Source organism: Anarrhichthys ocellatus, unplaced genomic scaffold (genome assembly GCF_004355925.1).
Source record: "Anarrhichthys ocellatus isolate YVR2014 unplaced genomic scaffold, GSC_Weel_1.0 scaffold128, whole genome shotgun sequence".
Lineage (NCBI taxonomy): Eukaryota > Metazoa > Chordata > Actinopteri > Perciformes > Anarhichadidae > Anarrhichthys > Anarrhichthys ocellatus.
In genome coordinates this window covers 560433-571266 of record NW_022280158.1, presented here as the reverse complement: position 1 = coordinate 571266, position 10834 = coordinate 560433, and the positions used below count along the sequence as shown (strand labels likewise).

At 44.0% G+C, this 10834-nt stretch overlaps 1 protein-coding gene across 3 annotated transcripts in view; it reads left to right on the top strand.

The window, feature by feature from the left end:
* The first annotated feature begins 4398 nt into the window (after window positions 1–4398).
* marchf11 (membrane-associated ring finger (C3HC4) 11) overlaps window positions 4399–10834 on the top strand; it is a 14651-nt gene continuing 8215 nt past the window's right edge. For all 3 annotated transcript variants that reach the window (XR_004213859.1, XM_031877187.1, XM_031877186.1), the window contains exons 1-2: window positions 4399–5087; window positions 10100–10255. Coding sequence is in view for 2 of the 3 variants with exons in the window: in XM_031877187.1 (XP_031733047.1) it covers window positions 4746–5087; window positions 10100–10255 (498 nt within the window). In the remaining variant the exon portion in view is untranslated. The remainder of the gene's footprint in view (window positions 5088–10099; window positions 10256–10834) is intronic.

Below are 10834 nucleotides of genomic sequence, written 5' to 3'. Positions count from 1 at the left end.
GCTTTATTTTAATCTTCATAAACAGACGTCCTGTCGGCCAGTAAAGCTTCACTGGTTTATGATTGTCTGAGTTTAGCTCGTCGGATTCATCGGTTGTCAAAAATGTCAGGAAGGAAAAGCCGAATATATATTTGAGGTCATTAAGAGATGACAGTTTGTCCACCGGCCAGAGTTCATCTTTCAACCGTTAAATGTCTCTCTAAAGAGCCGACATATCGTGGCCACGATAGTTTAAATATAACACAATTTAACATGTTTCATGCTAAGAAAAGAAGCTACTTTAGGATTTTTTGAAACGGTCAAATATGAGATCTGCTCAGTGTTAAACACTAGACCACAATGTGAAGGTCTCACAGAGACCAGTCAAGACCACGACAGCCGGGACGTCACTAAACCACCTGTCTTGATTTAACATCATTACTGCAAAGCCCTTTGATTGTTTTATCAAAGACATTTCTGATGGTGCACTTAATATAGTTGACATGGTAATAAAAGAGGGTTTAATGTGGATCTGAGGTTTGCATGTTCCATCGTAACTGTGTCATGCAGTGTGGGACTCCCACTGGTCTGGTCGTGACTCGGTCTCGTCTCCATCACTGGTACTGCCCCTCAAAAGTCCGGTGTTGGTCGCGTTTGTTGGCTCCAGAGTATTAGCGTGATGCTAACCCTTCAGTTAGCGTGATAGCATACTAAAGTTTAGGATGTAACTCAAGTGCATTAGCTTGTCAACACTGCAGTTACTGTAGCGCAGTGTTAGCATGCTATAGTAGCATCCGTTTAAAGGTCTGATGTCGTTAGTTTTAAGCATCCTTTTGTGATCTGAAGTGTTTTTAACAATTGCTGCTAAAATCAAGAATAACAAAACTTCTGGAATCACTTTAAATTCTATCAGTAAAGCGAGTGCCCGTGTAGTTTCTCTCTTCAGGTGCGTCAGATTCATCGATGACTCGTGCAGATGATGTCATGGAGAGCTGGAGCCGGATGCTGACCCACCACACCGACCCGCTAACGAGCTCAGTCACTCCATTTGTTTGTGGTCCTCCACTTTATCTCTGGCAGGGATGGCTCTCCACTTCCTGTTTCATTTATTTATCTTTTGCAGGCCGGGAGAGTGTTTGTGGCGTGATGGTTTCATTGGGGGGGGGTTATGGCACTCTGCCCACACACTACGCACTGTTTGACAGGGTCAACAGGAAAAACAGAGGGGGGGGGGGGGGGGCTCTGCAGACAGGCCGACGGCGAGAAGGAGACTAATTGATGAGGACGAGTCGGGCTGAGAGGCATTAGCGCTGGAACCATGGGAGGAACCAGAGTGATGAGCTTCTGAAGGCCGGGAATGAACATTTAAGACCAGCTGTTGATTTACTGAGTTTTCTCACGTTCACTATTTAAAATGTTGCCTTCAAATCTACTCCAGCTCTTCATGATAATCTGACAATAAGTTAAGATAAAAAGGTAATGTACGTGAACTGAATTAACGTGAAGATGGTGCTTAATTGGCAAATTAGCAGCAGCTTTCTTTTATGGAAGCAGCTGGGAGGAGTTTTTATGTTTTTATTTAGTCTCCGTGCTGGAAGCTGTCCTGATTGGACAGTCTGAGTATTGGATCACAGCTCTTTGTCCTGATTGGCTCCCTCTTCTCTGCTTCCTGGAGTTGGTCCAAAAAAATCTTGGAGAAAATATATTCAGCATGTTCGAGGCCCTTTCAGACTGAAATATCTCAACTATTGGATGGATTGACATGACATTTAGTAAAGACGTTCATTTTCCTGAGGATGAATTCTGCAGGATGAATTCTTTTGATCCCCTCGTCTTCCTCTATTGCATCATTAAGTCAAATACTTCAGTTATAGACCAAATAAATGTTAAACATGAAACCTGCTTAATATCAGTTAACGTTCTTATGTTGAGCTCGTTAGCATGCTGACGTTAGCGTTTAGCTGTCACATTGCAGCTCTTTTAGTATGTTACAAACATGTATAACTGGACTTCTTGGCTTATTAAATATTAAGAGACATGCAACCTTTTGCTGATTTATTATTGATAAATCCAACTGAAGACAGTAGAAGGTATTTTTTCACAGCTTGGCAACACGAACGTTCCTATGAATGTCTTTTAACTGCTGTATAAAGCATTAGTGAATTATTTATTAACCATTAATAACGTTAGTAGTTCATTTATAAAGCCGTGATACAGGGGGACTCTCCAAACGTCTTCTCAGACAAACCTCCTTTGGTTGTGTGAACGGTTGGCTTGATGTGTTTCCAGTATAAGAAGAGCACAACCTGAAGTCCTTCTTAATACATATTAGGTGGAGAGACGCCACGCTATCCGACAGAAGAGTCCAACAGTGAACTCTGAGACGGTCCATCTCAGCCTCCCAAACCAAACGGAGGCCGTTGGCCCGGCCCTGCCTGCTCTCAGCACGATGCCCGGTCTCCCTCCGGGGCCCCCGGGGACCTGGTATTGATCGGTGCCTCGTAGGTAGTGATTGGACATGAGTGGATCATTTCCTTTGTTGCATTAGAGTCCATTACTGGCCCGCTCCCCGGAAAGCGATAGACATCCTCAAAAGAAAAAAAGAGAGAGAGAAGATTCTTCTTGGGAAATCAGTTTCCTCCGACAAATGATTCACCGACGAAGAAGAATCCTCAAACTTTATTGTCGGGTTGATGAGATACGAGGTCACGGCAATAATTAAGATGTTTTAGTCTTTTTCTAGTCTGACAGTAGATATGTTTATGGGTTAACAACACTTTATTTAAGCCTCTTTAGCTTAAATGGTTTGTGACGTCATAATGTAGCTGAAAGCAGAAATCGGGTTTTATTATTTGTCACAAACTAACTCCTCCTGGGCTTCTAGTGGAGGCTGCTGTGTAAACATAATTACTTTAATATAGATATTACAATATAATAAAACACAGTTGTCATATCAAGTATGTCTTCAGATGTTTATCCTTTACTTTGAGCTATTTCAACTGTTATTCTATTACTTCTAGTCATTTATTACAATGTGTCTAACTTTGAATGCATTTAAGAACAGCTTGATTTATTATATGTGTTATTATTGATCCATTTAGGAACGGTTCTTCGTGCTTTCCTGGATATTTGGTCAATGCAATGAGAAGTTGTACCACTAGATCTCATCATCTGGGTGAAGATGAGTGAAACGTGCTCGTTAAAGTTAAAGTGAGAAGTTATTTGTTGAGAGGTTTCTATTAAACTAGATTTACTTTATGAAACATTTGAAATCCGCTCAAATGGAAGAAATGTTCCAGATGTTGAGGTGGCTGCAGACTCTGCTCTGCTTACCGGTAAGTTAACGTGTATAATAGTCTAATGTGTTTTTGATCATAACTAACTTCTAACATCTGCATCATCTTAATGCCACAACGGCACTTTATATTTTGTAATTTAGTTTTTTACTTATTGGTCCATAGTGAACAGTATAACTGTGTTTTAACGCATCTAATTGACAAAAAAATGATAAGTTTAATAAAGTAACAAATATTTGGTTTCAGCTTCTGCTGCTGTTGGAGTTGTTTTTTTTCTCTTTATTCGTTCGATTGCATTTGTCAATTTCTGTCATTTGAATTGGACAGTTTATCTGAGTAATAATCCATTAGATCATTAATAATGAAGATGTGGGTTTGGTGGCAGTAGACCACCTCTCCTCGCTGAAGAAGTCCACCAGTGACAGCTTTGCCTTTTACTGTGATCGAATCACAGTAAAATATTTGACTCATCCTTATTTCGATGTGTTCCAGAGCTGCTGCTGGTTTTGGAGGACTGTTTTGTCTATAGGCTATTAAATGGTGGTCTATCTGACCCCTAAAGTTCTCCATCAACCAGCTTCAGAGGTAACAGCATCCTTTATGGGCTGATGTGCCTCTTTAACACTCAGATGTTTTAAGCCACCACCCTTGATAGTGACGGCATTTTGTAACCCAGCAGGTCCCCCTTTACCACAGGGAGGGTGCTGCGGGGTCTCCACATCTCACCACATGAAGTGGGCACAGCCTGCATGTCCTCTGTGGATAGGCGGACCGGGCTGCTGCTGCTGCTGGGATCATCATGCAGCTCATCTCTCTTCTTGCAGCCGGCTGTGCAGAAGTATAGCGCGTGCACGGGCCTGGAAAGTTATCTCCTCCTCATCGTATTAACAGATAATAAAGTCATTGATTGCTCATTCTCCCCGGGGGGGGGAATGTCCTTTTCTGCTTCCTGAGAGGTGCAAGACTGGTCTGAGAACTTGCAGCTTGAGGATTCTTGCTCAAGAGCCCGTCAGCAGGGTGAATTCTCGCCCACATCAGGTTGGGGGGGGGTTTTAACCCGGGTTGTCCTGTGGTCTTCCTCACGCGTCCTTGGTGGGGACTAAAGAGGCGGGGGAGGAGGAGGAGGAAGAGGAGGAGGAATAGGGGGAATCCGGACGTCTGAGTCCCCGCGGCGATGCATGGAGGCTGCTTGGAAATGCTCCCGGGGTCTCCGGAGCGCATGAGGCGGTTCCAGCCGACCGACGCGCTGCAGAACCGGGGGGGTCCGGCCGCTGATCCGCAGCTCCTCCAAGCTACCACTCCATAGTTTCGGCTACAGGAGCACGCTTCGGCTCGGTATCCACGGAGCGGAGGCATATATCTGGGAGCCCAAAGGCTGCATCACGTCCTGGCGTCGCAGTGGTGGTGGATTACCGTGTGAAGCGTCGGGGTGGCGTCTATGCCATTTTTATCTCGACTTTTCATTTGATCATGAGCACAGAGGAGGGAGAGGCGGGTCCAGCGTGTGGGGAGGCGAGGGGAGGCACCACCATCACCCACCGCCACACCTGGGAGGAAAGCGAGCCGCACGGCTCCCAAGGACGTCGGAGCCCCGACGACGACGAGGCGGAGCGGGGAGAGGAGGGAGAGGGCTGCCGGGAGAGCCGGAGCTGCAGGGATGCGTGTGACGGGGACGACGCGGGGACTTTCTCCAGCGAGGACGGAGCGGTCGGGGGCAGACCGGGCAAAGAGCAGACGATGCATTCAAACTGCAGCAGCGAAACCTGCATCCCCACTCCCAGCTGTCGGATCTGCTTCCAAGGCGCTGAGCAGGTAAGTGTGTAGTCCTCTGACACGTTCACAGGTCTGATACACCAGCGTGGCATCACATATTCTCTTCTAAAAGAGCTGCTTTTACAAATGGTGAAAGTTGGTTTCAATAGAATGAAGGTGAGGTCAGTCCTCACAGTGATTGGCTCACTGCTGCAACTCATATTTTGTATTTCTTATTTAACCTCTAGGCAGGTCATCTGTGTGACACGGGGTCTCATTCTCAAGACAGACTTGGTTGAGACATAATAGGACACAAAGGTGCAGACAGACAGGACATTCATCAGAGACTAAATGAGATATCTGCTTTCACAACTGGCCTGATTGGAGAGATTTCAGTAGTGAGGAGCGCCAACCAGAACCAAAACACATACGAAGGCTTAATCTGTCACAATTTAAACAAACTCAATTTAAGAGTGTAAAGAACATTGAACAGAAAAGTCCCATTTAACAACACAGGCCTTCAGCACCACGGACAGCGCATGGCTACCCCAGGGGCCCTCAGAAGGCCCCCAACATACAGAGGAATATCAGAGTTTTACTTTTTAACAGATGAGTTACATTGACTTTACTTTTTTACATTCTACAATTACAATCCCTTCAATGTGTTCACACTCAGACATTAAAGCGGATTCAGAGAGAAATGTTCTTTTTGTACTCATTTACATGCTGAATGTAATTTACAGAGTTAACGAACAAAACATGTGATCATCTTCTGAAATATGCAAAGTTTTAAACTACCCAACGATATATAAAGCAATTAAAATGAGTCCTTCCTCGACATACAGCATCTATGATCTCTGAAGAGGCTAAAAGCAGCTAAAACCATTTCATCGATTTAAAAATGAAGAACCACATCGAGTCAGAGTGAGTGTGACTAATAGCCACATGACACTTCCTCCATGACGTTACACCTTCCCTCTCAGGGAGGGAACTGCAGTCGATGCTTTAAGAACATTATAATCTGAGGTCAGGAGCTCCTTATATCTGACCTTATACCAAACATTTAAAGTTATATGTAACAACATTATATTATCCTGATGATCACCTGGAACCCTTTAGGTCCCCGAACCTCACTTTTGGAACCAGTGACTAACGGTACAAGAACAGCAGCAAAAGAAACACAAGGTTGTCCATAAAAGAAAAGGACGCATTCATTTAGAAAGTAGTTTAAAACACAACAGCATAGCTTCAAATCAGACTTCAGCACCAAGGACAGCTCACCATGTCGGGTTCAGAGTCTGACGTCATCGTGAGTGATTTCTCTCTCACAGACTTCTCACCAGTTTCATTACATTTGCATTCTAAATGTCTAAATGTTTAACTCGCATAACAAATGTTTCACAAAGACATAATGTGACTCATTTATATCTAACAGATCAGACACATGACTTAGGTCCACTGGGTGGACAACGATGCCTCATGCTTTGTTTTGCTGTGTGTGTTCATAAATTACGACCCGTTAACCTTCATGCACTCCAGCAGACAAGCTTTAATGTAATATTAATATATTTGTGTTTTAAAGAACTGAAATGAAAGCTTTAGATTCCAGTTGTTCAGCTGAACAGACATTTTTATGAAAACATCAGTCATGAATAAAAACAATCACAAAATTATGGCAAACTACGGATTTTTGAGCAACGTTTTTCTACTTTTCAGCTTTTTTGTAGTTATGAATGAATGTCATGTTATTGTTAACACGACAACACAGCCGTTAGATCTGTTAAAGTAGCCAGTGTTAGTGTTGGTATTCAGGAGATTAGTGGGGCTTATCTCTGTAGACCAGTCCAGATATCAGTGAAGCCCAGTTACACACATAGTGAAGAGGTCCAGACTCTGAGGTAGTACTGACCTGACAGTGTCGTAACCCAGGAAGGATCATGTTCGAGTGATAAGAATTATAAAAAAAAGAATAAACATTCAACACTACCAAGAGTGCAGAAGAAGTTGTCTGCTCAACGTTTCATGTTTCTGACGTCTCTGCAGTTTACAGTTTGTAGACATGTGCGTATTAATAATCTGACATTCATCCAAATAACATCTAAAATGTAGTTTTGTCCAAGCTTGATACCATTAACCACGAGAGGAGGAAGCCAGACATGGAGATGAAATCAGCAGTTTCCTTCAGAGGATGTTTACTGTTCATACAGTACATTAGGTTTTATGGTACGGCTATAAATTGATATTTTAACGGAGTCCTTTCAATTATTTCATTTTTTTTGCATTGATTTCAAAAAGTTTTGTGAGTCAGGTTTATTTGTAGAGCAGCTTCCAAACACAAAGGTAGTTCTAACTGCTGTGAATACAATGATATAGTACTTATTAAAATCAGTGCATATTGTAATGAAGCTGTAAACATTGAATCCTCATGAAATGCCAGAACTCCAGTGAAACGATGTCCAGCGTAGAGTTGATTTAACTTCAGGTGTTCCAGTAAGCAGAGGTAGGATTGGTTATTTGTACACTCAACACACAGTGAAACAAACCCCATCATGTGGTTGATAAAAGCGTAAATCACATGGATGTATGATACATATCATCTCCGAGCGATACATCAGTCTAACTGTCTCCGTGTCTTCCTTCCTGGAGGTGGCTGGACAGATGTGGACACTCTGTCCACCCCGTCTCTGAAATCTGACACTCTCGCCGGCCTGCTTGTCTCGTGACAGCGAGCCTCGATGAGGGACGTTCATCCCCCGCCAGAGCTGAAGGGAAAGAGAGGAGTCAGGGCCGTAAATGCCTAAGTGAATATCCTGTCTCCTGAACGTGGGCTGTGCACTATTAGCTAATCTAATAGCTCTGCCTCCGGGTCCAGACTGATATTTGATTTTTATACAAGGCCCCGCAGGCCGAGCAAGCTCGCCAGCCATCAAGACGATTGCAAAACCAGAAATTTTAAACTTAAAAAATATTCCTGTCTGAGCAGATGAGATTCACAATGAGACGTTCTTTAACACCAAAAGAAGACCAAATGAGACCAAACAGTAGTCAACAAATACAATCTCAACTCCAAGTTGTTCTTGGTGGTTTGTTTAAACAACTGCTGCCAACATGGACGATTGGTCCGAAATAAAGGTTCACTTACTGGACTTTTACATAAATGTCAACCGCGTCCCACAGTCCTCATCAAGTGGACCTGATTTAAGATTATATTTTCAGTTATTTCAATTCTTTGACAAACAATCATAACTCTAGGTGTACTTACATCTCCTTCAGCAGCTTTCCTTATTTCACTTTGTTCTGTCCACTGATGAAGACAGTGCCCAACGGTCGAAAGCTGAAGTATTCCTTAAGTTGAAGGAACTAGGTCCCCTTAGTAGCGTTTTCGGGAGATAATTGACAAACTCCTCCTCATTGCAAACTCCATCTGCTGATGAAGACCATGCGGTCCAGTCGAAAACTCCAGAACAAATGAGTCAGGGCCCCTTTGAGTTGAGATTGTTTTGGAAATGAATGAAAATGATCTTAACTCAAGGTCCACTTCCTATCGTTTGGGGACACTTTTGACTATGTACAAACTTTATACATTGATGAAGACCATGCGATGATGTTCAAAGCAGTGTAGAAAGCCAGTAAGTGGACCTTGAGTTTAGATGCTAATGATCTGAAACTACAATTTCTAAGGTCAAAAATGAACCGTCATGCTCCATAGTGTGTTTTTATTCGGATGGTCGAGTGATTTTAACAACGTAAACAATTTTAACGGCAATGTTGCCGGTTCGATTCCTGGCAGAGAACCTTCGGTGCATGTTTCTGTCCCCTCGTTTCTCTCTCTCTCTCCCTCTGTCTCTCTGTCTCTCTCTCTCTGTCTCCGTCTCTCTCTGTCTCTGTTTCTCTCTCTCTCCCCCTCTGTCTCTCTCTCGCTCTGTCTCTCTCTCTCTGTCTCCGTCTCTCTCTGTCTCTGTTTCTCTCTCTCTCCCCCTCTGTCTCTCTCTCGCTCTGTCTCTCTCTCTCTCTCTCTCTCTCTCTCTCGTTGTTTCCTGCCTCTCTTGTCAGAAACAAATACATGTTTATACTTTAGCTCTATTATCACCCTTCAGTTGAAGACTTTCTTGTCGTCTCTAGAATTCATTGGCCGTTAAATAAACGGACTGTTTTTCGTCAAATCCTGTGAGAAATCACAAACGTATTAAAATCCTCCTCGATGTCTCATCAGTCGCTGCTTCGGTGGATCACTGACCCGCTTTTAGTTCATTCAAGCGAAAGCCTCCGCGGTCTTCTTAAACCCACAAGGTTAATATGACACGCTGAGAAACGAGCCGGCTGACCGCTGACCTTAATATACTGTTAGTATGCGGCTCACAGCCGCGCCGGCAGGTCAAAGCTGCAGCAGTGGCTGCTCGAGGAAGGCCTCGGATACCCGTACGGCTGTGATGATCAATGTCACGCTGCATCCCGCCGTTAATATCCGCCATGAGTCTGTAGCTTTGAGAAATGATCATCGATCTGAGCGATGCTGGTAAAGGCCTCTGGTGAAACAAGTTGTGTGTTTGTCTTTGATGTACGACCCCGCTGAGAGACAACAGGCCAAACTGTGGCCTGAAAACAAGGATCTCTAGATGATGAGGAAGTTGACATGTAGACCCTTTGAAATGGAGGTAAGATAAATATTGAGGACAAGGTTCTAATATCGACTCAAAAGAAGATCGTTTCTTTAACATTCCATCACTGGCGCTACAGAGAGTGGTGCAGATCATCAAATACACCAGACAAGATGTGAATATTAATGTTATAGCAGTCTTTGTGTTGCTGCTTCCGTTCCGTCGTTAAATGTGTGCAGAAGAGAACGTTTCAGCTGTTCAAGTGATGAAACTACATCATGCTCAGCTCGGAGCTCCGTCCTCCATCATGTCAGGCTGTGGAGTGAGTTCAGAAGGTATAAACCTCAGCAGCTGTCCAATTTCATTTAGCAATTCATTGTTGTTGCCCTCCAGTGTAATCTGCCATTTGTTGCCCCCCCCCACCCCCATTTTAATCTGATCATACCTGACCTTTGGCCTCTCTCCGGTCTTCAGGGCGACCTGCTGAACCCGTGTCGGTGTGACGGCTCGGTGCGTTACACCCACCAGCACTGCCTGCTGAAGTGGATCAGCGAGCGAGGCTGCTGGACCTGCGAGCTCTGCTGCTATCGCTTCCACATCATCGCCATCAACCTGAAGACACCTTGGCAGGTAAAGTACTGCAGGACGGGTGATTCCATGGGCCAGTTCCTCTCTGGGTACAGCTGCCTCAGGCAGGGACTGTTTGGTGGAGATGGCAGTGAGAAACAGCCACATCTGACTCCAGAAGATATGTTCGCCTGTGGAAACACACGCCTACTTACGGCAATTACAAATGTCAACTACATAAAAAAAGATTGACTTCCTACTGCCTCTGTGATTCAGGTCTAGCTCGGTTTAGTTAACTCAAACTACTGGGTGAAGGTTCAGGATAGATGATGACCAGATGTGGTTTCTAATGAGGAGAGCTCTCCCAAATGAAGGAGCTCTGAGATGATAGATTGAAGGCTGCTGTTTCACCTCTAATCACATCACTCACCAGTCAGAACGTCTGGAGAACAGAGAGACCAGCTAGAAAGAGTCCTAACACAGAGGCTGTATTTGAAGATCTGGTGCCACCTTTACAAAAATGTTGTTCTTTTCTGTCTGCAGTGTCACTTAATGGTCATTTTGTGTGTCTTTGTAGGCACTTTTGGTGTCTCTTTGCAGTTGTTTTGTGTCTCTGTGTAGTTGTTTTGTGTCTCTTTGCAG